Genomic DNA, 26,639 nt, shown 5'->3' on the forward strand with positions numbered 1-26,639 from the left:
AGTTTAAACATTGGGATGACAGGAAAATCCTCATTATTGGTTCCTGAAAATTCTGTTGACTTTGCTTTCTTGGCAAGAAAGGTGACAGTTGTCATGAGGCAGGTATCCACGAGATGGTTTCAAGAACACAGAATGTTCCAAAAATAAAGTGTTCTGAAACAAACTCGAACCCAAAGAGCTTGTCAGATGTCAGCTGTCAACTCTGAAAGATCGGTTTTTATGATGAAATGCAGTTGAAACAAGAGGACTGCTCTGAGTTTCTTTTCCCGGCACCTACCATAACTTCCTTTTAATACCAAAAAGCCCAATCTTCTTCTGTTTTTCAGTAGGAGAATTCGTTGCTAGAGAAAAACCAAAACTTCTCTTCCTTCCCCAAACTCTCCTGTGTTGCCCACAGAGTGATGGCTTCGCTTTTCCCTCGAGTCCGCCCTTCAGGACAGTCTCCTGGTTGACTCCCACTCTGAGGGGTGTTTTCTACTCCCATCTGAGCAGCTCTGGAACAGTTTTCCAAGACAGGGCAATTCTCCCCGCGCCCCCCCCCCCCCCTTAGGATTTCAAAGATTGTGTAGTTCTCTCCATATTTGTGTGTCTTTTCAGAAAAGGTCAAAGAGCCCCAGAAGGGCTCTGGACTAGAGACTTCCAGGGGGATTGTCACATCAAAGACCCAGTGTGGCCAGCACCCAGGACCTGGAAGCCAAGGGCTTGCCCACAGTGTGCGGGGAGCCTAGGGTGCTCCCTTCTCCTTGGTTTCCAGTTAGGAAAACCCCCATGTGCCATCTCTTTTTAGCAGAATTGGGTAACAGAAACAGACTGCAGTGAAATTGTAATCATTGCACAAGACCTTGTTAATTTTTTTTGCTTTGCTTTTTTTTTTTTGCTTTGTTTTAAAGAAACTTCCCTTTACGATCCCTGAGTTGGTGCAGGCATCTCCGTGCCGAAGCTCAGATGGCATTCTCTACATGGGTAAGAGTTCCTGACGCTGATCCCTTTTGGAATCGAACGCCGCACTCTGGGAAGGTGGTGGGTCTGAGAGAGAGATGTGTGTATAGTCATTCCTCTGCCCACCCTTCTGGGGAAGGCCTTTCTTGCCTCGGTTGTGCTGGTTCAGGCCAGGATTAGCTGACCAGATAAGAAAGGGTTCCCCCCCGCCACCCCACTTGGGAGCAGATCTGACACCATTCATATGGTTACTCATTGAACAAGCTTTCAGCTGCTGTGTTGACCTACCCCTGCGATTTACAGATTGCAACATACCCAGAAGCAACTGGATGAAATTTAAAGTGAATTACAATAGTTGGAGCCAAGAAAGGGAAGCCAGGTTCTGCCTATTAATTATAGGGCTTTCTTAGTATTTCCTGCTATCAGAATATTGGATAAAAACAGCACTTAACAGCTTGCTTAGATAAGCCGCCTTCATACCTACAGGGGTCACGTCTTTCAAAGCATCAGATCAGCTGCTTTTCTTTGACCGGGTTGCTGCCAAAATGTCAATAAAAATGCATTTGTGACACAAAGGAGAGCTGTATTTATCTTGAAAGCATAGTAGTAATAATATCCTGTATTTATAAAGCAGCTTTCTTTCTGAGGAACTGAAAGCGCTTACGGCCTGTTCATGCCTTGGAGGCTTTTTATGTGTGTTTCTGGGTCTCAAGCACAGGGCCTGGCTGAATTTTACATCTTTGTCTAAGGAGACTGGGGCTCTTCTTTCCACACCTTCAGAGTGAGGAAGCCCCTGGCCCAGGGATTCAGGGGAAGTGATCAACAGAGGCTTTCTCTGTGCTCTGAGCCGTGCCCGGGCCCCTCTGAACATCTTCTCACCATCTGTAGTCACTGTTGTCTGGCTGATCTTCTAGCTTTGACCAACAATTCGTTACTTAGAGTGCATTTAAAGTTGTGGCAGTTGCCCCGACCCATCCATTAAAGTGGTAGCTGTGTCACGCAGACTGTCAACAGTCCTTGTAGTAACCAGAAGGGTGCCCAGGCCAGACAGAAAGGGATTCTGGCCACAGCTGTTGGGTGATATTTTATCTCCATCTTCAGATCTTTTTCATATTAAGATTTGTCGCTGGAAGCAGGAAGTTAGGATCTGTGGACAAGTTTCAGACATGCGGACTGGCACGTATGCTCCCTCTGTTAGAACTAGGTGTAGCTTTAGCAGATTCATGTGCCCTGTGAGCTTCCTGGCATCTCGGTACTTGGCTTCCAAGAGTTCCTTGAAATAGGAAACATAGCCAATAAGGTAGGAAGAGACGAGTAAGCAGAGAGAAGGCTTGTCTTTGGAAGATAGACCTTACAAAACAGAAACGTGCACATCACAGTGAAGGTGTTGACCTTCAGGCAGGAGCTGTGTTTATCTTGAAATCATAGTGGAAATAATACCCTGTATTGGGCTTCCCTGGTGGCTCAGTGGTAAAGAATCTTCCTGCCAGTGCAGGAGACAGGGGTTCCATCCCTGATCCAGGAAGATCCCACCTGGCTCGGAGCAGCTAATCCCAAGCACTGCAACTATTGAGCCTGTGCTCAAAGCCCAGGAGCTGCAACTACTGTAGCCCCTGCTCTGCAGCAAGAGAAGCCACTGCAATGAGAAGCCTGTGCACCGCAACTAGAGAAAGCCTGCACGCAGCAATGAAGACCCAGCACGACCAAAAATAAACAAACAGATAATAAAATTATTAAAACAATACGGAGTGTTTATAAAACAGTCTTCTTAGGAACTTGCCATTACCAGGATGCCCTGGTGTATGTAACCACAGGTTTGTTTTGCTAATTGTGTTGTTTAGCTACGCTGTCCTCCAGCTCATACCCTTTAATCAGCTGACCGAGAGGAGGGGTGTAGCGTGTGGCTGGGGAGTCACTTACTGGTCGAGGCCGAGATAACTTTGGCCTCATTAGCACGTAGTTGCCACCAGCTCTGCTGCCCAGTCACAGTTACCAGCTAATTAGAGTTATAAAATAGTGTCTGTAGATCCTCTTTACATGAGGGCTCATTAGTAGGGATGTTGAGATGTGTGAATGATGGTTACCAGGGAGATGAGCCCCTGGGTGCATTTCTGGATTTATATAGATCCTAGTCTATGGGAAAAGGTTTGTCTTAACAGGCCAGATTTTTCATATTTAAGGCTACTCATCAGAGCAATAAAATCTGTGAGTTGTTATGTTATTAGGCGTGGAGACGTTTTTATACCACGACTAGGTTATTAAGTTGTTATAGAACCCAGTGGCCCAAGAAGCTTTATTATCTGCCCATTACCATTAACCTGGTCACCCACAGAGCATCACAGAAGTGTCTTCAAACTCGTGAGAATCTCAGGCCTGTTTCTCAGCTTACAGAGCATCTTGGGCTGCTGATTTGGTGGGGATATTTTTTTTTTTCCATGTTGGGTGAGTGTTAACCACCACGTGTCCTTGTGACCTTGTAGGTAAAAAGCAGGACATTTGGTACGTTATCGACCTCCTGACCGGGGAGAAGCAGCAGACCCTGTCATCAGCCTTTGCAGACAGCCTCTGCCCATCAGCCTCTCTGCTGTATCTGGGGCGAACAGGTAAGAAGGAACCATTGATCGTGTACAGCCTGCCTGATTGCGAACCATGACCTGAGATAGCCTTCCCTTGGGGTCTCTGCCTCCAGGCTTCATTCTCTGGAATGCACCCAGAGGGGTCTGGTCCACACACAGGTTTCCATGTTGTTCCCCTTTATGATACCCGCTGGGAGCTCCCCATTGCCCGAAGATTATGAAGCTCCTGTGATACGGCCCCCACCTCTGCGGCTGCCTGCTCTCAGCCTCAGCTGTCCACACCGCCCATCGCTGGCCCTTTCTAGGCATCAGCAGCCTCCCCACCGCACCATCTCCCACCTCCTCTCTCTTCAGCCCTCTCCTCCTTCTCAACTCTTGTCACCAAGCGTTTCTAAATTGTATTTGCCCTCCTGTCTAGACTGTTGGCTTCCTGAGGGCAGGACTTGGTCTTATTTGCCTGCCGAGTCTCCACGCCTGGCAGGATGCTGACACGTGGCGGGGGCTCAGAGGCCGCAGCGAGTGAATGGGTGGGTGGGCGGCCCTTCCCTCCAGGGACCCGCCTTCCAAATTTCACAGGCACTGCCCTGACCTACACCGCTGCTCCATAAGAGCTGTGGAACGGACAGCTGAAATAGAGCTACAAGGGGAAGCAGGTCGATGGAGGATCACCTTGAATCTTTCTGAGGCCCCAGAGGAGGGTCTTACAGCCCCATCTTTGATTTGATCTTGACCCTTGAAGCCATTTTTAACTGGAAGCACTTGAACCTGATCTTTGCCCTAAGGCCTTTTTCTTTTAATTAATTTATTTTGTCTGTGCTGGGTCTTTGCTGCTGCATGTGGACTTTCTCTAGTTGCGGCAGATGGGGGCTACCCTTCATTACAGTGCACGGGCTTCTCATAGTGATGGTTTCTCTTGTGGAGCACAGGCTCTAGGGAGCGTCGGCTTCAGTAGTTGTGGCGCACAGCCTTAGTTGCCCTGAAGCGTGTGTGATATTAGTTCCCAGACCAGGGATCGAACTTGTGTTCCCTGCATTAGCAGGCAGATTCTTAACCACTGGACCACCTGCAGAGTCCTGCCCTAAGGCCATTTTTTATATTGAGAGTGTTTTCCAGCTGGAGCATCAGTCCCAGACCCTCTATATTTCCTCTACATTCAACTTGAAAACGGAGTGGTTTCCTCTTTAGCTTATCGGCCTTGTGTCGTACCACACGCAGTTAAGAGAAACCATTTGGCGTGTTCTGCATTCTGCCTAGAAATCTCCTTAGTCAGAGCCACAAGTTCATTACTTGCTTAAATCTTTCTATTTTTCCAGTTACAGCAAGAAGTGGTCTTACTAATAACTGTGTCACCACCACCTAACCTGGGTCATCGTTTTCTGCTTCCATCAGCTGTTCCCTTACTGCTCCTCCAGCCTCCATCTGCCTCCCAGTCCCAAAGTCGGTGCCTCATGTTTTAGGTTTCTGTTATGGCACCATCCCACATCTAGGTACCGATTTCTAATGTCCGCTCTCTATTGTATAGTAAACCCCCCGAAAACTTAAGTGGCTTAAAACACCACCAGGACATTGCTCATGATTCGGGAGCCTTGAGTTCAAGGGCACAGCATGGGCGGCCTGTCTCTGCTCCACAGGCTGTGGGCCGGGTTCGCTCATGCGTTCGGGACTCCAGTCCTCCTCCCCGTGGCCTCTGTCTCCCCACATGGACAGCCTGGACTTTCTCAGACGCCGCTTGGGGAGGGTTCGTCTGTTGTGATTTAGATGAGGTCAGCACCCCCGCAGGTGGCGTGGCCCCTGCAGGTCACAGGCCACTGTGTGTTCCCCTCTCAGAGTACACCATCACCATGTACGACACCAAGACCCGCGAGCTGCGCTGGAACGCCACCTACTTCGACTACGCGGCCGCGCTGCCCGAGGACGACGGGGACCACAGTGAGTGGCCGCCCCGGCCTCCCTGGCGTGGCGCAGTCGGGCGGGCACTTGTGCGCTGTGGGGAAGCGACGGTTCCAGAAAGCCGAATTTCCTTTTAAGACCTTCTTGGTCACCAGGTTTTGGACTTCCCGTGGACTTGTAGTAAATACTTAAACAGTCAATGGGGTTTTTGTTTTCCTTTTTTCTTTTTTGGCTGTACCACATGGCTTTGCAGGATCTTAGTTCCCTGACTGGGGATTGAACCCAGGCCCCCTGCAGTGAAAGTGTGAGTTCTAGCCACTGGACTGCCAGGGAATTCCCTTTTACTTATCTAGTTTTTAACAGCCAGTGTGTAAGGCAGGGGCCTGAGTGAGAAGTATGAAGGGAACCCAGGTAAAACAGTAGCGAGTTTACCCCGAGAGGAGGGAGGACACACTTCGTGGAGTCCCTCTATGCCGCAGGAGTTGACTACAAGCCCATGGGAAGCAGAATTAAATGTCAGTCTGATATGAACAACCACCTCCGTAACTGTGGCTCGTTCCCAAGTTATTTCTCTAGGAAGCATTCCCCCAACTCAAATGAAAACTAAAAGCCAGTTTTGCCATCTTAACACCGGTACCCGAAAGTCTGACAGATGTCCTCTGGGATCTCCTGCGACCAGTGTCAGTGGTCAGCCCTGACTGTCCAGCTTGATTGGTAGTTTTGAAAGGATGGCTGTAAGATGCCAGGTTCATAGGATCTCCTCTGGTTCCCTTCTCTGCACTATTTACTCCCACTAATTGTGTGTGTATTGTGTTAGTCACTCAGTCATGTCCGACTTTTGCAACCCCATTGACTGTAGCCCACCAGGCTCCTCTGTCCATGGAATTCTCCAGGCAAGAATACTGGAGTGGTTGCCATTCCCTTCTCCAGGGGATCTTCCTGACCCAGGGATGGAACCTCCGTCTCCTGCACTGCAGAGAGATTCTTTACCATCTGAGCCACCAGGGAAACCCACTAATTGACTCGAATTACCAAGTGAATAAAGAACACCACCACGTGAGAGGGTGACCGTCTCCCGTTTATAAACCAGGCAGCTCTCGCTGTCGTAGAGCCTGAGCAGATTCATTGAAAGCCACTAGACTTGTTGGGAGGCATTCTGAGAACACTCCAGAAGGCCTGTTTCCTCTGGCCGGGTGACTGCAGCTTGGCAGGAGCATGGAGGATGTGGTTGCAAGCTGAGGTGAGTCTTGACACGCTGTGTTTATCTGATCTGTACAGAGATGTCCCACTTTGTGTCCAATGGTGATGGGCTGGTGGTGACGGTGGACAGCGAGTCTGGGGACGTCCTGTGGATCCAAAACTACGCTTCCCCCGTGGTGGCCTTTTACATCTGGCAGCGCGAGGGTCTGCGGAAGGTGATGCACATCAACGTCGCCGTGGAGACCCTGCGCTACCTGACCTTCATGTCGGGGGAGGTGGGGCGCATCACCAAGTGGAAGTACCCATTCCCCAAGGAGACGGAGGCCAAGAGCAAGCTGACGTGAGTCCAGGACTCGGGGTGGAAAGGGGGCAGCCGTGGCCCTGCCGTTCTGGTCCTGCAGCAGTATGCTGTACCATGAACTGGGTGCCAGGGCACGGGGCAGACACCCCTGAAGCCGTGAGGAATATAAACAACCAAGAACAGCTTGTTCAGAAACCTCAGAATCTTAAGAAGTAGGCACCCCTGGATGCTTCAGATTCTTGAATATTAAATACATTGAAATTATGGACGCTAGGGTGCTTAGTCACTCAGTCCCGTCCAACTCTTTGCGACCCCATGGCCTGTAGCCCACCAGGTTCCTCTATCCATGGGATTTCCCAGGCAGGAATACTGGAGTGGGTTGCCATTTCCTTCTCCAGGGGGTCTTCCCAACCCTGGGATCAAACCCACATCTGCTGTATCTCCTGCATTGCAAGCAGATTCTTTACCCGCTGAGCCACTGGGGAAGCCAAAATTGTGGGAGGATATAGGAAAGAGACTGCCAATGTAACTACAGTGCAGTTAAATCTATTGTGGTGGGAATACGAGAGAGGTTGTTTATTTTTTAACTTTCTGTATATTCCAAAAATTTTTTTGTAAGTTGTATTTGCTTTAAAAATCAGGAAAAAAGTGTCAGAGTATGTGTGTATCTAAGACTCAGGCCCGTGCTCTCCACCCCCACCTGTGAATAGCCTGTAAGACTAACTCAGCTTAGCCTTGCTGAACCTCAGTTTCCCATTTTGCCGAGCCGTGGAGAAGATCAAGTGAGAGTGTAATGTTCTCTGAGTTCATAGCACTGTTCACATAAGATATTTGTTGAGAGAGGTATAGAGAATTTAGTGGGTGACCCACCCCCCAGCCTGGCTGTTGAGAGTAACCCTGGTTAGCAGGGTCTGGACGTGCAGCCTCGTGTTCTCACACTCGTGACGACCACGGACAAAGCCAGGTCCCCTCCCCAGTGCCCCCGACAGGGACAGACCACCCACCAGAAGTCTCACCCAGTTGGAATTTCCTGTGCAGCCCCTTTGCTTCAGGCGTTCAGATAAGACTTTTCTCCAGGCTTCTGTAGAACCTCTAGAATCTTTAGGCATCCACAAGCCATCATGGTGGGGATTCTGGTGGCAGGTCAGTCATCAAAGCACGCTGGCCGGGCCGTCTTAGAGGCTGTGGGGTGGCTGCACGCACTCCAGCCTTCAGTCTCCCCCGGGTGATCACTGCTCAGGGTCCCTTCTGAGGGCAGACCCACCGGGGCAGACCCGCCACCTGCAAGTGAGGAAACCTAGGCTGCAGGCGGGTGGCCCATCAAAGGCGTCAGTGACATCAGGGCTGGTGGTCCTGCTCTCCTCAGGCCCAGGGCAGTCCCCTTGCCTCTCACCCTCTCCACGCACGCTCAGAGCTCGGGGGTTCATGTGCTTTTTCCTGGGGTGGTAGTCAGGGCTGTGACTCTCTCCAGAAAGCCCCCTTTTGTGTGTCCAGAGCTTAAATGACAGTGAAATGCATGTATCTGTTTCCTCCTAGGCCCACGCTGTATGTGGGGAAGTACTCCACCAGCCTCTACGCTTCCCCCTCGATGGTACACGAGGGCGTCGCCGTTGTGGTAAGTCCACTCTGGGGGCTCGGGGGTGGGGCTCACGGAGGCAGCCTCGAAGCACTCCTGTTCCATTTCAGCAAAGAACAACTGAGTTATATACAAGCATCATGTTAAGGACACAAGACACATCCTAAATCCTCAGAGATAATTTGTGCACGTACCATGTTCTACCTCATGAGCAGGGTCTTCTGACTAAGGCCGCCTCCTGGGCCTGGGAAGCCCCGGTTACTCCCCTTGGCTTTTGGGTTCAAGTCTGGACTCCCCAGCTGGGGCTCAGGCCCTCCGCAGGCCGGCCCCGCCGTGCCCGTCCGCCCCGCAGCCGGTGTCACTGTGGGGACTGCACCGTTCCTCTCTTCCCTGAGTTCCAAGAGTTTTCTGTCCATCTTTCTCGGCCCTTGTTCGGGCTGCACCTCACACCTCGATTGTTCTCCTGTCTTCCATTTTCCTCCTCAAATCCTGAGCATCCTTTGGTGACTGGTCCAGCCTCCTCCAGCCTTGCCAGGCCACCGCAAGCGCCCCGTCTCTGAGAGTCCGAGGCATCGCCGCCCGGGCTGCTGTTTTTGTCCTTAAGCTGTTTGAGCTGTTTGGTTGGCATCTCCTGTCTTCCCAGTGAGTCTGCCAGCTGCTCGGGGCAGGGCCTGCCAGGGTCCCGCGGTGCCCGAGCCAGCACTGGGCTTGCAGCTGGAGCGTTCGCACCCCGGTCACTTGTACCAGGTGTGAATTCCATCACTTATATCTGCTTGTCACAGTAGCCTTGTGGAATTCCACATACACCCTTCCTGTTTCCCTGTTCCCAGATTTAAAGAGATGTCCACATTTCAAAAGACGCCCAAGGAACTTCCCTGGCGTCCCAGTGGTTAAGACTCCACACTTCCCCTGACGGGGGCACAGGTTTGATCCCTGGCCCAGGAACTAAGATCCCATGCCGCACAGTGTGGCATAAAGAAGTAAATAAATAAATAAAAAGACAGCCAAATTTTAAAAGACATCAGGGCAGCCTTGTCATATCCTGGGGGAAGGGCTGCTTCTGCCCCGTCTTGGGGACTTTGAATCCCGCTCTGCCTTCCCAGAGTTGGTGATGGACAGGGAAGTCTGGCGTGCTGCAGTCCATGCGGTCACAAAAAGTCGGACACGACTGAGCGGCTGAACTGAACTGCCTTCCCAGCCAGCTCCGCACAGGAATACTGCTGTCCTCCTGGCCGCCCCTAGCCTCACTCCGGTCTGTCTTCACAGCCCCGGGGCAGCACCCTTCCTTTGCTGGAAGGCCCCCAGACCGACGGTGTCACCATCGGGGACAAAGGGGAGTGTGTGATCACGCCCAGCACGGACCTGAAGTTCGACCCCGGGCTCAAAGGCAAGAGCAAGCTCAACTACCTGCGGAACTACTGGCTGCTCATCGGTAAGTCAGCTCCCCGGGGCGCCGGCGACGGCCTGCTGCCTCCTTGTGGCCAAGAGACGACATTACCAGTCACAGCGCTCAGCTCTGTGCTCGCTGCCTGTCCACGCTGGTCTTTCAGACCGCGGACCGTTTCACCCCCAAGGAAAACAAACCAGGCTAGCTGTATTACCAAGTCAGTTCTCGGAAATCATTTGACTAATGTCCCCAAACGCCAGTACTAAATACTCCTAGCTCTGGGCGCTGATCTGACATGTACTGGATGTCTGTGCCAGGCACTTTGGAGTATTTCCTGATTTCCCACAAATGACCCCTTTGCAAGGTCGGCTCCCTTGTTATATCCAGTTAAGAGTTAAGGAAGCAGGCATCCTCTGTGGAAGAATTCACTTGGTGTTGGGTGAGCAGGAGGGGTTGGAGAGGAAAGAGCTGAAGACCCAAGAGGGACTGAGGGTGGAAGAGAGTCCGAGGCTGGAGTGAGGTCCAGGAGCCACAGCAGGCAGAAGTCCCGGGGGTGTGGGATGGTCCCTTTTCCCTTCTCTTCCGTTTCTGCCGCCATCCCTGCTGGCCCCCAGGCTTGGAGGCCCCTGTGAGTCAATGTGACCGAGGAAGGCAGAGGTGGCAGGAGCTGTTGGTGAGCATCCCAAGTAATCAGAGCAAGACGGAGTTTTCTTGATCAGATTTGCCCTTCCTGTGTGGCGTCCACTCCCCATCTGCCGTCTCCTGCCCCAGAGGGGGTGCAGTACAGGGGCTGATGAACTTTCTCCCCACCATTCTCTCCCAGTGCTCGTGCGGACTGGGGCCCGGGCAGAGAGAGGTCAGACCTGGGGTGCCAGGAAAGGGAGGTGGGGCCACCTAGGAGCCTGCAGACCCGGGAGGCAGCCAGGCAGTGGCATCTGGATGGGGGATTACTCTAATTACTTGGGAGGCTCGCCAAAGACACAGCTCCTGTCACCTCTGCCTCCATCGGTCACACTCACTGCCTTCGGGTGTCATATGTCCGTTTACTCACCAAGGGGGGGGGCGTAACTGGGCATCGCAGAGAGGAAGCTAGATGTCCTGGAGCCCCCATGCGTCCCTTTACCGTCATCCAGGCCTTGTTGTTTGTTCATCCTGACTCCTTGTTCCATTCTTCTTCTGGTTATTACTTTTACCAAATCATGGGTATAGGAGATAACAAAATAATCGTACCCTTTTTTCTGAATGGATGTAGTTTGGAAAGCATGTTGAGAATGGGCCCAAAGTGAGGAAAGAAAGAACTGATGGGCAGAGGCCGTTAATATCACAAGGCCCCTTGGTTTTATAAAGCAGTTACGGGTTGCATTGACTGTCTACCAGTGGTTAAGAATGAAAAAATTATGGGAAACTGGGCTTCCCTGTGGGTCCAATGGTTAAGAATCTGCCTGCTAATGCAGGGGACATGGGTTCTATCCCTGCCCCAGAAAGATCCCACGTACCTTGGGGCCACTAAACCTGTCTGCCACAGCTGCTGGAGCCCATGTGCTTAGAATCTGTACTCTGCCACAAAAGAGCCCATCACAGAGAGAAGCCCATGCACTGCCCCCACCCCCACAACTGGAGAAAGCCCACGTGTGGCAACAGAGACCCAGCCCAGCCAAAGATAAAATTAAAAAAAAAAAAGTTACTGGAAACTGAGGAAATATATATGCGAGACCGTGAAAGATCCAGAAAAAAGTCTTCATGGCTCTGTTGGAAAATCAGAAGACCAGGTCCTGTTTGCACAGAAATGTTTCAGGATCTCACAGTCACATTTGTAGCACAGCGGGTTCAGAGTGCCCTCTGTGATGCTGCTAAAGGCTCCGCTAGGGGAAGCCCTGTTTATAAGGACTGTGTGCAGAAGAGGGGATTGGGGCTCATCACAGAGTGTTGGGTGGCACCCGGCCAAGGGACGGGACTTGGAACCCTGAGAGTAGCGAGCAGAGTGCCACAGCGCAGGGTGGCATGTGGAGGGGCAACCTTACTCCTCTTAGCTTGAGGGTTTCCTGTTCGCGAGCCTCATAGGTACCTGGAGACACTCCCGGGTCAGATCCCTAGGCCCCACTGGCAAGTGTGAGTCAGAGGTCTGAGGCAGGCAACCAGTTCCGGAAATCCTGCCATCTCAGTGTTCCTTGAAAGATGAGGGGAACTTGATGGTGGCTCATAACAAACCTAGGCTTCCCTTAATGAGCAGTGTTGATGGTGTAGATAGAGAACTGACCTAGAGAGAGAGTTCAAGGGGATTTCTTCAGATGAGAAGTATACGTAGTTCAGACTAGCTCTTGGGGGTTTCCCTGGGGGCTCAGATGGCAAAGAATCCACCTGCAATGCAGCAGACCCGATTCAATCATTGGGTCAGAAAGATCCCCTGGAGAAGGGAATGGCAATCCACTCCAGTATTCTTGCCTGGAGAATCCCATGGACAGAGGAGCCTGGTGGGCTGCAGTCCATGGGATTGTAAAGAGTTGGACACGACTGAGCACACACACACACATGCGTGCACGCGCGCCTTGCTCTGAATGTGTCCTGGACATCCCAGTCCTTCTCATGACAGGGCCACGTCTTTGCTCCTTATTGTGAGATTCAGAATACTGCATGCATGGACTTCGAAGGTAAGAGCTCTGTCTTGGTGGAGTTCCTCTGGTCCCCAGCTCTCATCGCGGGCGCCTCTCTGGGTGGCGACTGGTGTCTTAGTTGATCATCGAGTGCGGCCACCACATGGGGAAACCGTTCTCATTAGAAGCCATGCTTCCTCTGGCAGGACACCACGAAACCCCACTGTCCGCGTCCACCAAAATGCTGGAGCGCTTCCCCAACAACCTGCCCAAACACCGGGAGAACGTGATTCCCGCCGACTCGGAGAAGAAGAGCTTTGAGGAGGTGAGTGGGGACATGGACGGTCAGGCACCGGCGCCCGAGTCAGGAGCTGGGGGATAAGGCGTCTATCCTGCCTTTAGGCCCCGCGGTCCACTCAGGAGGGGAAGGGGCGCCGGGGAATCCACGGCAGGCAAAGTGCGGAGGGCCGACGGCGGGGAGGGGGCCTGTGGGCGAGGCGGTGGGCGTGCTGGAGGGAAGCAGGCAGAGGTGAAGGCCCGGGGCGGGGTTAGCCCTGCGCGTCCAGCTCCGGGGCTGAGGAGACAGCCTGACGGGGTTGTAGGGTGCCCGGCAGGGAGCCGTGGGAGACACGGTCAGGTGACCAGGCAGGAGCCGTGTTCCAGGCGGGGCAGTGAGGGGAGAGCTGGCAGGAGAGCAGGTGGGAGGCTGAGGACTTCTCAAGCCAGGCATGGCCTGCTCTGGCCGCTCGGTCTGGCGGGGACCCGGGGCGCCTGCTGAGTGGTGTGGGGCACTCGGGAAGCCCTCCCGACTCGGCCCAGGTCGCCCTCCTGAGCCCCGGGATGTGAAGCCTGCTCTCAGGCTCTCAGCCGGAAGCAGACAACCACCCAAACTAGGATGATTTGAGGGGGGTTTCCTTCACACCATGGGCAGTTCTGGGGTCCTCAGAGCATACTTGAGCCTGAAGCCAGTGGGGAGGGAGTGGAGCTTGGAGCTCCAGCGAAGACACCCCAAGACCCGCAGAACTCCAGCCTGTCTCATCTGCTGGTGGGAGCCAGGGGTCGGGGAGACCATCGCTTCGCCCACGTGCGCAGCCTCTGGGGCGCAGAGTAGGTGCAGAGGCTGCAGGAGGGTGGGGGCTGGGGGCCCAGAGGTGGGGGCTGGGGCTGGGGGCCCAGAGGTGGGGGCTGGGGGTCGGGGCCCAGAGGTAGGGGCTGGGGGTCGGGGCCCAGAGGTGGGGGCTGGGGGTGTCGGGGTCCAGAGGTGGGGGCTGGGGCTGGGGGCCCAGAGGTGGGGGCTGGGGGTGGGGGCTGGGGGTCGGGGCCCAGAGGTGGGGGCTGGGGCTGGGGGTCCAGACCGTTCGGGCTTGGCGGATACTGCAGCCCTGCTGGTGGGGGTCCTGTGACTCAGAAGGGCCTGTGGGCAGGGCCAGAGAAAAAGGGGAGTAACTGGCTGATGTGGGGGGGGCTGTGATCATATCAAATTCACATTAAAGATTTAGGTTTTTATTCAGAGAGAAACAGAAAGAAAATCACATGGACGTTTAGGATTTGGGGACATACTGAGTTGTTCCTCGTCTTTGGAGGCAGCCAGATTGGAGAGGGATTGGGGCCCTAAAATCTGCATCTGATTTTGATCTGAGTAAAGCCCAGCGTATTTGTTATTAAACCCTAGAAAGCAAAAGTTTAAAAAGAAAATTAAACAATACCCTTGATCTAACACCCAGAGATGGTCGTCATTGAGATTTTCCTTTATGATCGTTCCATCTTGAGCAAAGAGTCCTTTGAAAGTCCGTTATAATACTCTGACGTGCATTTGTCTGGTATTAAGAATAACTTTTAAAAACAAACACACTTGAGCAAATATAACCAAATGAGTGGTGTTGTCTCTGGTCACATGGTCAGCACACGTTCCTCAGCTGCCACCAGCCTGGCCACCCGCACACCCTACAGACGGCGGCGGGCCCGAGGGAGGGGGAGGGAGGCGGAAGCACGTGGGGGGTGCCAAGGAGGCCGTGTGTCCATCTCATCCAGCAAATAATTGTAGCACGCCTGGACAAGTAGATGTCCCAGAACAAACCAATGCATTTTTCTAGAAGTCCTACAGTTTCTGAAGAGTTTGGGCAAAAACTCCACTTTATCTGAGTTAATTTGCGGCTTAACAAAGGACCCTAATGCTTTTTAAAAACTTTGAAATATAGTGGACTGTTTTTGTTTTTGTGTTTGGAGTCACACTGAAAGTTTACAAGCAATGTTGGAAAGCTGCTTTATTACTTCCTAGATTGTGTGATTGTGTGTTTTCCTTTTTAATGTGAAATGCTGTTACCAAGTGGACCACCAGCTTTCCACCAGACTTGTTACTGAAGATTTCAGAGTTTCCTCAAACAGCAAATCTACCATCCAAGGAGGGTTTTGCCTTAAATAAGGATTTTCGAAACAATATTGCATATGAAGGCACTTTCTAAAGTATTTCTCTAAAAACCGTTTTTTTGAGTAATGATTCCATCACTGCAATAGCGCATGGCTTCTCAAGGCAGTTGCTTTGAAAAGGGCAACAGTTATCTGGCTTTGTGGTCTTGGTGGGCTTTAAAAACAATCCAACATATTTCATAGCATAGTCATTGCTCATAAATAATCATGGCTTCTCTCTCCTATTTTTTTTAACTTTTTATTTTGTATTGGAGTATAGCCAATTAACAATGTTGTGATAGTTTCAGATGAACAGCAAAGGGACTCAGCCACACATATACATGTATCCATTCTCCCCCAAACCCCACTCCCTTCTGAGCTGAGTCATGGCTTCTCCTGATTGTTTGGCTCTTTTATATCTGGCTGGAAATTGAACAGTGATGTCGCCACTCTCTCCCACACAAGGTCATCAACCTAGTTGACCAGACTTCAGAAAACGCACCTACCACGGTTTCTCCGGACATGGAAGAGAAGTTTGATCACGCCCCTGCCAAGCCTGAGGCCCCCGTGGACTCCATGCTCAAGGACATGGCCACCATCATCTTAAGCACCTTCCTGCTCATCGGCTGGGTGGCCTTCATCATCACCTACCCCCTGGTAAGGCTCTGCTCCCCCGCCCACCTGTTTCTGAACCTTTGCCTGTCAGTGAGGTCCAGACAAAGGCAACAAACAAGCAAATACTTTTTTTCCCCCCACTTGAGAGTCAATATTGGCTTACCTTCAAAAACCTTGTAATCAAAGAGATGCTCACTTCTCAGAAAATTACAGTTTTGTACTTACAACTTACAGTTTGACTGTAAAAATTGATTTGGAAACCTTGCTTACAGATCATTTTAAATACTTAACTGTATTTTCTTTTTTAAGACTACACATGGGAATTCCCTGGCAGTGCAGTGGTTAAGACTCTGTTCTCTTGCTGCCCAGAGCCTGGGTTCCATCCCTGGTCAGGGAACCAAGATCCCATAAGCCAAGGGGCATGGTCTGTCCGTGGGATTTCCCAGACAAGAATATTGGAGAGGGTTGCCATTTCCTTTTCCAGGGGATCTTCCCAGCCCAGAGATCAAACGTGTATTTCTTGGGTCTCCTGCATTGGCAGGCGGATTCTTTACCATTAGCACCACCAGGGAAGCCCTATTTATCCCCTACCCACAAAGAAAGAAACTAGACTCTGGGAAGTTCAGTAACTCTCCCAAGATAACCCAGCTACTAGATGGAATTTCCAGAATTTCAACCCAAGTTGAAAAAGAGAGAGCAAGCTCTCCAGAAAACTCCCAGGAAAGTGTTGGCTACACACCCATCCTTGGAGTCACCCTCCCACAGGTGGGGACAATTAATAATCACAGTCGCTGCTATTTCAAACTAGGATGGAATGTATCATTCAGACTAAATGAGAGGCGTGTGGGCACAGGGAAGGCAGCGGGATGAACTGGGAGCCCGACCTCGACCAGGCTCCCCACATCTCAGCCCCAACGTCCTCGCCTCTGCACTGATCTTCACTGCTGATCTTTGCACAAACCTCCGCCACCTGCATGGCCACGGTAGAGCTCTCAGACACCTGGTACCCGTTCTTCCTGTTTGGTTTCACTCTTGCACCAATCCTCAGGCTTTCATGATTTTAATTTTTTTGGCCACACTCCCAGGTGGCACTAGTGATAAAAAAAAAATTTAAAAAAACCCCACCTGCCCATGCAGGAAACATAAGAGACGCAGGTTCGATCCCTGGGTTGGGAAGATCCCCTGGAGGAGGGCACAGCAACCCACTCCAGTATTCTTGCCTAGAGAATCCCATGGACAGCGGGCTACAGTCCATGGGGTCGCAAAGAGTCCAACACAACTGAAGCAACTTAGCACGCACCCTAACCAGGGATTGAACCCGCACCCTGGGCAGTGAAAGCTGAGTCCTAATCTCTGGACCGCCAGGGAATTACCCCAGACTTTCATAAAAGCCCCAGAACCGTAGAATTGAACGGAACTCCCACCACCTGGCCGAGTCCTCCACCTATATCAGAATCCCTCCTCGGCTGCCACTGCCGGCCCCTCCAGTTGGGGGAATGGGCTGTCCTAGGAAGTCTGACAGGCAGGAAGACCTCCAACCAGCCCTTGACCCGATTCTGCCCCCCGCTGCCTTCTTACCGGTCGCGTCCCACCCCCGAGGTCACGTCCAGTGTCCCCCGCTCCTCTGCCATAGGCAGCCCCTCCTCCCGCGCCCGCCCGTCCGCCGGGGGAGCGGCTGCACTGGCCCGGGCATGTGCTTCTCCTCCCAGAGCATCCACCAGCAGCGGCAGCTCCAGCACCAGCAGTTCCAGAAGGAACTGGAGAAGATCCAGCTCCTGCAGCAGCAGCAGCTGCCCTTCCACCCACCTGGAGACGTGGCCCAGGACGCCGAGCTCCAGGACTCGTCTGGCCAGTACTCGGAGAGCTCGGCCACCAGCAGCCCCAACACGTCCCCCCGAGCCTCCAACCACTCGGTCCACTCCACCGGCTCCACCTCCAAGGCTGTCACCAGCCCCTTCCCGGAGCAGGACGATGAAGGTAAAGGGAGCTGCCGTTTGCTGTTTCGTGGAAACACAGCCTGAGGACCACAGAGCCCCCAGAGTCTCTGGGGGGGTCTCCACGAGTTTATGAAGTTCCCAAGGGTCTGCTGAGGTCTCACCCCCTCCCACCCTTGCTCCCACTTGGGGGCTGGACTTCTGTCCCATCGCTCAGCCTCTCCCCCTCAGAGGGCTTCTTTCCTGGGGGCCACCATGGCACCCCTTCCTCCGTCTCACTCTGCTGGGGCTGGGAGTCGCTGCCGACTGAGCCACCCTGGCGTCTGGGTCCAGAGCATCCCCCAGGATGGCCAGTGACCACACATACATGTGCAGCTGTGGAGTCACTTCCCTCGGGGAGGTGGGCTCAGACTGACTGTCGGGGCTGATGTTCTGGGGGGATGGATGCAGGACCAGGGCAGGAGACCCCAGAGCCCTGGGTCTCAGGTTGCAGACTCTGCTACTGGTCTCTCCGCTTCACACACACCCAGCCCCCGTCACGACCTGAGTGTTTCAGGGCCAGGCCTTTAGGCCGACCTGTAGAGAAGCCCTGTCTTCAGGCTCCCGTCCTCACAGTAATTAATGTAAATCAGGAACAGAGGGTGGAGACCGAGGGAGGAGTCTGCCCCCTGGGTGAGCGTGGGAAGAGGACCCAGGGGCTCCTGCTCACCAGGGCCCCAGGGGCATAAAACCTGAATTCTCATCCCTCCATCTGACCTCAGGGAGCTCGCAGCCACTCTGGTTTCAAGGTTCTTTAGGTCACGCCTGTCCTTTTCCCTGTTTTGACTCAGATGAGGAGACCAGCATGGTGATGGTTGGGAAAATCTCCTTCTGTCCAAAGGACGTCCTGGGCCACGGAGCTGAGGGCACGATTGTGTACCGGTGAGTGGTCTGGAGAGCCACGAACCCCCACCGCCTCACGCAGAAGCTCCCATTGGCTCCTGGGGCGCAGGGGGGTCATTGTGGTGACCAGACAGAAGAGCTCCCCCAGGGAGGGTAGTGATGGCCTTGGGGCCCTCCAGGTGGTGGGTCGGGACACCCTGGGCTGTGAGGCTGCAGAGGCAGCCGCTGCGTCAGTGGAAGGAGCCCTGCGGGCCCAGGGCTCTCCGAGCATTTCCTCAGCCCGCCTTCCTCTCCTCGTCTGGCAGGGGCATGTTTGACAACCGTGACGTGGCGGTCAAGAGGATTCTCCCCGAGTGTTTCAGTTTCGCGGACCGTGAGGTCCAGCTGCTGAGAGAGTCGGACGAGCACCCGAACGTGATCCGCTACTTCTGCACCGAGAGGGACCGGCAGTTCCAGTACATCGCCATCGAGCTGTGCGCGGCCACGCTGCAGGAGGTGGGTGCCCCGGTCCCTCTCCCCGCAGCCCTGGCGCCATTTTAGGAACTGCCTGCTGTTTTTTTTTTTTTTTTTTCATTTAGTTTTATTAGCTTGATTAAGGTTACATTACAATATATTCATTTTAAATGTACCGTTTGCTGCATGTCGACAAGGGTATGTACTTATTTAGCCATGAGCAGTAGAATATAGTGCATTTTCATCTCCCCAGCTTTTTTAGTTCAGTTACTTGGCTGCACCAGTTCCTAGTTGCTATACAAATGGTCTTTAGTTGCAGCATGTGGGATCTAGTTCCAGGGATCCAACCCAGGCCCCCTGTACTGGGAGCTTGGAGTCTTAGCCACTGGGTCCCCAGGGAAGTCCTCACTCAAACTTTAATTGTGTGATCCCCTTGGCTGCCTGGGAAAGTCTTTGTTTGCAGGTGGCATCTCTCTCCCTCTTGGCTTCCAGGAAGTGTGGTTAGTCCTTCTTCTCATCGCTAGTCAGGGCTGGTGTGGGCTAGGAGGATGCTGGTTGATGACTGGAGTCATTAAGATCATCCATCGAATCCCTTTTGCTCAGTTTCAAGGCTGTAAAACTGTTTGAGTATCATTTGGCTTCATCGTAGAGTTTACTGTAGGAGGCAGTGAACTTGGGTTTCTTACCCTCTCATCATCTCATTATAAACTAGTAAACTGGAGCCTTGTTTGCTTATTTAAGTTAGCCTATAACTTCAGGAGAAAGTCTGCTGGAAAATATGGAAGTAGACAGAAAACATTGTCAGTAAAAATTCTCATTTCTTTCTTAAAATATGATAAGACAAGCTGACCCAATACCAGATGTTAATTAAAGCAAAGGCCCTCAGGCAGAGTTTTTCTAAATAAAACTGAATCACTTTTAAAAAGAGAGAGTGAGAGAAGTGTGCTGAGGAGCTGAGTCCCAGGGGCGCCATGCGGTGACCCCACCTTTGTGTCTCTTGCAGTATGTGGAGCAGAAGGACTTTGCCCACCTCGGCCTGGAGCCCATCACCCTGCTGCAGCAGACCACCTCGGGCCTGGCCCACCTGCACTCCCTCAACATCGGTGAGAAACCTCCCCTTACCGGGCGGGGAGATGACTTGCCCAGGTGGGCCTCGCCTCTGCTGAAGCTCTTTGCTGCATGGCCGGGGTCCCAGTTGTCTATGAACCTGAGGACTTTCACATTTGAAGACCAGGAGCTTTAGAGGCAGCAGCGGGCCTCTCGGGAATCTGGGGAGGGCACATCCCCATGGTGGAAGAAGTGGACTCACCTGGGGTGTTCTGTTAGTTCACAGAGACCTGAAGCCCCACAACATCCTTCTCTCGATGCCCAACGCACACGGCAGGATCAAGGCCATGATCTCCGACTTCGGCCTCTGCAAGAAGCTGGCCGTGGGCAGGCACAGCTTCAGCCGCCGCTCAGGCGTGCCAGGCACCGAAGGTTGGATCGCCCCGGAGATGCTGAGCGAAGACTGCAAGGAGAACCCCGTGAGTAATGGGCACGACTCTTTGAAAACCGTGGAGCCAGCCTTTTGTACCTTTGGGAGTCAGAACCTCCCGTTGCCGATGGGCTGCAGGCTCACTGCTGGAGAGAGATTTTTTTTTAGCAAAGAGCTACTCTCCCAGTAGCACACGCTGCCACTTTAACATTGTCTCCTGTCCATGAATGAAAGAGGCAGGTGTGGGCAGTGGTCTGTTTTTCTTCCCCCCTAGTCTTCCAATCACTTTCCCCCTATTTTGGGAAACTGGGAAATCAGGGCTAGCATAAGGTGAGCAGACTTCCAGTTTTCATTCTTTTTAAAATTTTTGGTTTTCCAACTTTCTCTTTTGAGAATAGAGAGAATTGAGAGCAGTGAGTGCCTCTGTACCTCTATCCCAATTCAGCATCTGTCAATATTTTTCACTTTCTCTCTGTCCCTGAAACTACTTGCATATAAGCAACAGGCCTCCCAGCCCTTTACCCTTTAATGCTCTAGCACTTGTCTCCCAAAGACAAGTACATTCTACCTCCTAACCACCTCTCCATGATTACACCTCAACCATTAATACTGTTTCCATGATACCTAGTATTCAATCCATATTCCAGTTTCCCTAGTTGTTCCCCAGAGGTCTGTTATAGAGCTGGATTTTGTCAACCAGGACCCAATCAAGTGTGTTTGTTGCATGGCATTTGAACAGTTCCTCAACCAGGGGTCAAACCCAGGCCCCCTACGTTGGGAGTGTGGAGTCTTAACCACAGGACCACCAGGGAAGTCCCTGATTCTCTCTCCTTTAATTGACATGGTTCTCCCCTTTTCTGCCCCATGACAGTGGCTCTCTGCAGAGTCCAGACGCCTCTCTGTAGAACACCCCACTCACGATTCACTCACCCATTTCCTCTTGGTGATGTTGAATATGCCCATCTATTCCTTATATTTCCTGTGAACTTGAAGTAGGTCTGAAGGTTCAGTTGGATTCACATCAAGTGTTTTGGACAAGAACAACCACAGTCAGGTTGTACCGTTACTATTACTGTTCTCCTACTGGTGATGCCGAGTTGGCCCACCTGGCACGGGTGTTTAACAGTGGCATATCCCCTTTGCCAGGACCGTGTGGGGCAACACCCTGGCAGAATGTCAGTGTCCCAATACCAACAGTCACTCAGGTAGTGATTCAGCATCCGTTGGCATCCCTTGCCTGAATCACTCCCTTCAGTTGAAATTCTACATTTATTAGCTGACATTTTCTATGCCCTTTCTATTTTTTTTTAAGTCACTATGGACTCATGGATTTAAAAAAAATAGTAATATAACCCAGTATAGTCTTATTTGTTTTTATTCCTATTCCCCCTTCTTTTTTTTTTATAGCTTTATAATTTCTGCTTTAATAGCAATCAAGTTTTAAAAAATTGTGCAGTTCAATCTATCTATACTATTCCTTTGTACAAGGCAGATTTCAGGTAAGCATCTAAATGCTTAATGTAGAGCTAATATTATCTGGCAGTCCTTGGTTCCTGAAAGTTGAGCTTCATCAGATGTTTCTTAAACTTCTGTGAAAATAGCTCCCATTCCTTTTGATACTCAAATTGTTCCAGATTTGCCCAACCAGAGCCTCTTTGAGCTGGGTTCTTCATTCTTTTGCTAAGAGCCCAGTCGTGTCTGAGCACCTTGCTTTCTAGCTCAGCAAGACCCTGGAGGATTATCCAACACCTCCACAATCAGACTTGGATGGGATCAGCCATCCTAAAATAGATAAGATGCAGCAGAGCCATCTTATCTAATGCATTGGGGACCAGCAGTTGGTCTATTAATCAAAAAAGTTACTATAGAGAATCATAAAAAAATACATACACACTGTAAACATTTAATTTTAAATTTAAGTAACAGCTCTCTAAGAAAAATCTTTGCTGTTAAACAAGGTCTTGTTTTGACTTTGGGCCCAACTGAATGGAGTTGCTGATTTCCTCTCTTGCATAAAGCACGCTCACAATGCCTTCTGTGGGTTCTGCACTGAGACTCAGACGTTTCAAACACCCCCTGAGGGATCTGAGAGCGGAATCCTAGCCTCGAGCTATTTATGGCCCGTCTAGCTCACAGTTGAGTCTCCCACGTCTAATCCCACAGCAGTTTTTGTAGCAACTTTCTCGTATCAAGTCTTACCAAAGACTCAACTTACCTCAGACTTGGTGGCATGTGTGTTTTATCAGCTTACGGAGGATTTAAACTACAAGGACCAGTGGCAGAAATGAGTTTGGGAAAGAGCATAGCTGAGTCTAGAGGTGAGGCTCTTGGGTTGGGAGGCAGAGGGGCCAGCATGCGGGACAGGAGCCCCCGTGCAGCGTCAGGGACGGGATGCTGGGGGGATGCTGGAGGGATGCTGGGGGCATGGCAGCACAGGCTGCGGAAAACGGGGAGGTTGGCCGTGCCCCGAGGAGGCGGGCAGTGGCCGTTAGGTGAGAATGTCAGCACTGATGGACTTGTTCCTCCAGTACTGAATCTTGTCACCCACCTCAGGAGCGCTCTGACAACAGAATAATTTATCGGACTTGGCAATAAGACCTGTGTCTTGCCCTGGTTTGTCACTCCCCAGCAGTGACCCGGGGCTTGTCATCGAACCTCTCTGTCTGTGTCTTCATCTGGGGATGGTGATGTTTGCTCCGCTCACCTCACGAGGCTCTTGTGAAGGGTGAGGAAGGTGACCAGCTCCTGACTTCCTCTCACCAGAGCCTCACGTCATCTGGTGGAAAATCTGAGTGGTGGGGCCTGGCGTGAGGGACCCACGCCGTGCCTGGGTTACACCCCAGCGTTACACTCCACGTAGACTGAGCTAGAAGTCACACACACACTGGTTTCATCTCTAGACACGGCATGGTTTCATGGGATAAGTGAGACATGTTAATAGATAACATCAAAGTGAGCACACTGGAAACTTGTCAAATAATCACTTTCTGGAGCTGTTTTTGAATGAAAAGCTCTTTTTTTTATTTTTTGGCCTAACCACACAGCACACAGGATCTTAGTTCCCTGACCAGGAATCGAACTCATGCCCTTAGCAGTGAAACGCAGAGTCCTAACCACTGGACTGCCAGGAAATTCCCGCCAAAAGCTGTATTTCATTTATTAACAAAGGTTAAGACCTGTTGTATGCACGAACCTGGGGTACCACAGGGATGCAAACGCAACCCTGCCCTCAAGGAGTGATAAGCTGGTTGGGTAAAGAATGTCTAGCAGCAAGGATGCGTCTAATCTTCACAGCAGCCCCATGGGCTCATCCTTATTTCATGGTTGTGAATGCTGAGGTGCAGAGTGGCCAGGGGACTTCCAGGGGCTAGTGGCGGAGCCAGCGTCCCACACATTGGCTCCAGAGCCCAGTTCTTTGCGCCCAGCACTTCTCCGAGCAGCTGCACCCCATCTGCTGGTTCTCCCAAGGCACCTTTGGGGTGTTCTCCCAACACCCCCTCCTCTGCTGCTGGGTGAGAATAACTCCCCCCCCCTCCAGGGCATCTGACGCCCCTTGTTTCTTTTCAGACGTACACGGTGGACATCTTCTCCGCGGGCTGCGTCTTCTACTACGTGATATCCGAGGGCAGCCACCCCTTTGGCAAATCCCTGCAACGCCAGGCCAACATTCTCCTGGGTGCCTACAGCCTTGACTGCCTGCACCCTGAGAAGCATGGTGAGTGGGGGCTAGGCGGGGGGCAGGGCTCGACTGCCTGCACCCCGAGAAGTACGGTGAGCAGGCGGCAGAGTGGGGGGCTCGGAAGCAGCCCCTGCGGGTGGGGGTGGTGCCAGCTCTGAGCCCCCAGAGGGCCTTCTTTGCAGCTGCTCGCCCAGTGGGCCTCAGTGAACAAGGACTCGGTCCAGAGCTGGTGGAGGGCTGGTGGGATGTCCTGAAGCCAAGTAGTTCCTGGGTTCCTGAGGTCACACAACGACCTTTGTGACCTGGGCAAGGCCCCTTTGGGGACCTCTGTTTTCCAGTTTGTGACTCCTGTGGGTTAAACAGTTTGAGATCCCTTCCTGTCCCGATGTTCGGGGAGGCAGAAGGGCCATGCTCCGTAAACTGGTTTCTCGGGTGTGGGCTGGCGGTCAGGGGGTCACCCTGGTCTGGGGACAGATGGTCTGGGTCCTCACTCTCCAGGCAGGAGGACAAGCCTTTCTGCCTGACTGAAGGGCTTCCCACATTGTAATTGGCCTATGACACCTACTCCTGCCTTTTAAAAAGATTTAAACTATCTTATAGTTTTGTTCATGGATTAATTTTCCTTATTCCCTGGAGACAAAATAGATTAGCATAAAGGCTCATAGATCCATTACAGTGAGGAATGACTGCTATCAATACCTTTGTACACATTCTGATCATCTCTCTAGACACATATTCATATTTTTATAAAAAATGGAGTTAAATAGTACGTAGTATTTTGCAGCATGCTCTTTTTTTTTTATTGTTGATTTATTTTTGGCTGCACTGGGTCTTCATTGTTGCACGTGGGCTTTCTCTAGTTGTGTACAGGCTTCTCATTGCGGTGGCTTCTCTTCTCTTGGAGCACAGATTCCAGGGCACAGTGATGCACAGATTTAGTTACCTTGTGCATGTAGGATCTTAGTTCCCAAACCAGGGATCAAACCCATGTCCCCTGCATTGGCAGGCAGATTCTCAGCCACTGGGCCACCAGGGAAAGCACGCTCATTTTTAACCTTCATCTTGACTCTCTACCCACGTCCATCCACGTTCAGCCAGTGTGTTATCCTCGTGGCCCACAGGCCAGTGTGTGGAGGCAGGACAGTGTCGCCCGAGACTCTGATAGCGAGTATTTAGGATCACTCCTTTTCATTAACTGCGTGATGAGGTCTCTGCTTTTTAGCCGAAGTCTCATGTTACTGGAATGAGTTTCCGTCAGTAGCTCGGTTGGTAAAGAATCTGCCTGCAATGCAGGAGACTCCGGTTCAATTCCTGGGTTGGGAAGATACCCTGGAGAAGGGAAAGGCTACCCACTCCAGTATTCTGGCCTGGAGAACTCCATGGACTATATAGTCCATGGGGTTGCAAAGAGTCAGACACGACTGAGCGACTTTCACTTGTCAGTAGAACCTTGAGTCGCAGGGATGCAGACTGTTAAGGTTTGGGGTATTTATTTGCTTGCAGCTTGAGGCTGGTCATAACGAGTTGTGTGTCTATTTTCCTCCTCTGCAGAGGACGTCATTGCCCGGGAGTTAATAGAGAAGATGATCGCCATGGATCCCCAGAAGCGCCCGTCAGCGAAGCATGTGCTGAAACACCCTTTCTTCTGGAGCCTGGAAAAGCAGCTCCAGTTCTTCCAGGTGGAGATGTTTGTTTTCTTCATCAGAAATATTCATTTAACCTTTCCCGGTTCTTTCTAGAAACTATAGCAAAGAACGAAGAATGAAACAAATGACCCATAATCCCACAACTGAAAGAGAACCACAGTAGGCATCTCAATATATTCTCTTCATACAGGCAGACCTGGGAGATACTGCAGGCTCGGCTCCAGACCCTGGTGATAAGCCACATATTGCAGTAAAGCGGGTCACACATACTTTTTGGTTTCCTAATGCACATAAGTGTTTATGTCTGCACCACACTGTAGTCTAAGTATGCAGTAACATTATATCTGAGGTCAGACGTCTTCAGGGGACCTCCAGATTAGCCAGGTCACTTGGTTGATGATAAGATGTAATGCAGGAATAAAGCTCAGGCAGGGGGACCTTGACCGCACCCCGGGTTGGGATGGAAGTACTTGTTATCTCCATCACATGTCTTGTGAACACACAGGCTTCCGTCTGTATCACGAGCTGTACCAGCTTTGAGGTTCAGCTCCAAGGGCCCCCATAAACTCAAGTGCATGCTCAGTTGCTTCGGCCATGTCCGACTCTTTGCAACCCTATGGACCATAGCCCACCACGCTCCTCTCTCCCTGGGGTTGTTTAGGCAAGAATGCTGGAGTGGGTTGCCATGCCCTGCTCCAGGGGATCTTCCTGACCCAGGGGTCAAACCCCTGTTTCCTGTGTCTCCTGCATTGCAGGTGGATTGTTTACCGCTGAGCCACCGGGGAAGCCCCCGATGTACCCAAGTTGACCATCAGCTCCCTCCAAGGCTTTCCTTTTGCCACTGCAAGTTAGCCAGCCAGCTGGTTTGATTTTATCTTCATCAAAGATGAAGGCTGTGCTCCCCACAAGGCTGCCCAGTGGACCTCTCTCACTGGTGGGGACTCCGAGCGGCCCGTGGTCGGGTGCATCCCCTCAAACACAGAGCAGGATTTGGATCCACAGCTGGGGCTTTTGGACCCGATACTCTGGTCACTGGTTTTTCTCCTCAGAAAGAAGTCTTGGCTTCCTGTTTTTTCTAATTGTTTGA

The 26,639-nt window shown here is 51.8% G+C and overlaps 1 protein-coding gene across 1 annotated transcript in view; it reads left to right on the forward strand.

Annotated features, from left to right (window-relative positions):
* Nucleotides 1-26,639, forward strand: part of ERN1 (endoplasmic reticulum to nucleus signaling 1) — an 81,255-nt gene that overhangs the window by 47,723 nt on the left and 6,893 nt on the right. The window contains exons 5-19 of the mRNA XM_065909985.1: nt 891-963; nt 3,420-3,542; nt 5,343-5,444; nt 6,684-6,945; nt 8,443-8,521; nt 9,749-9,914; nt 12,667-12,785; nt 15,332-15,523; nt 17,191-17,458; nt 18,246-18,336; nt 18,603-18,792; nt 19,754-19,853; nt 20,077-20,276; nt 23,795-23,942; nt 25,458-25,585. Coding sequence (XP_065766057.1) covers nt 891-963; nt 3,420-3,542; nt 5,343-5,444; nt 6,684-6,945; nt 8,443-8,521; nt 9,749-9,914; nt 12,667-12,785; nt 15,332-15,523; nt 17,191-17,458; nt 18,246-18,336; nt 18,603-18,792; nt 19,754-19,853; nt 20,077-20,276; nt 23,795-23,942; nt 25,458-25,585 — 2,241 coding nt within the window. The remainder of the gene's footprint in view (nt 1-890; nt 964-3,419; nt 3,543-5,342; nt 5,445-6,683; nt 6,946-8,442; nt 8,522-9,748; nt 9,915-12,666; nt 12,786-15,331; nt 15,524-17,190; nt 17,459-18,245; nt 18,337-18,602; nt 18,793-19,753; nt 19,854-20,076; nt 20,277-23,794; nt 23,943-25,457; nt 25,586-26,639) is intronic.

The sequence above is a fragment of the Muntiacus reevesi genome, chromosome 18 (genome assembly GCF_963930625.1).
Source record: "Muntiacus reevesi chromosome 18, mMunRee1.1, whole genome shotgun sequence".
Classification (NCBI taxonomy): domain Eukaryota; kingdom Metazoa; phylum Chordata; class Mammalia; order Artiodactyla; family Cervidae; genus Muntiacus; species Muntiacus reevesi.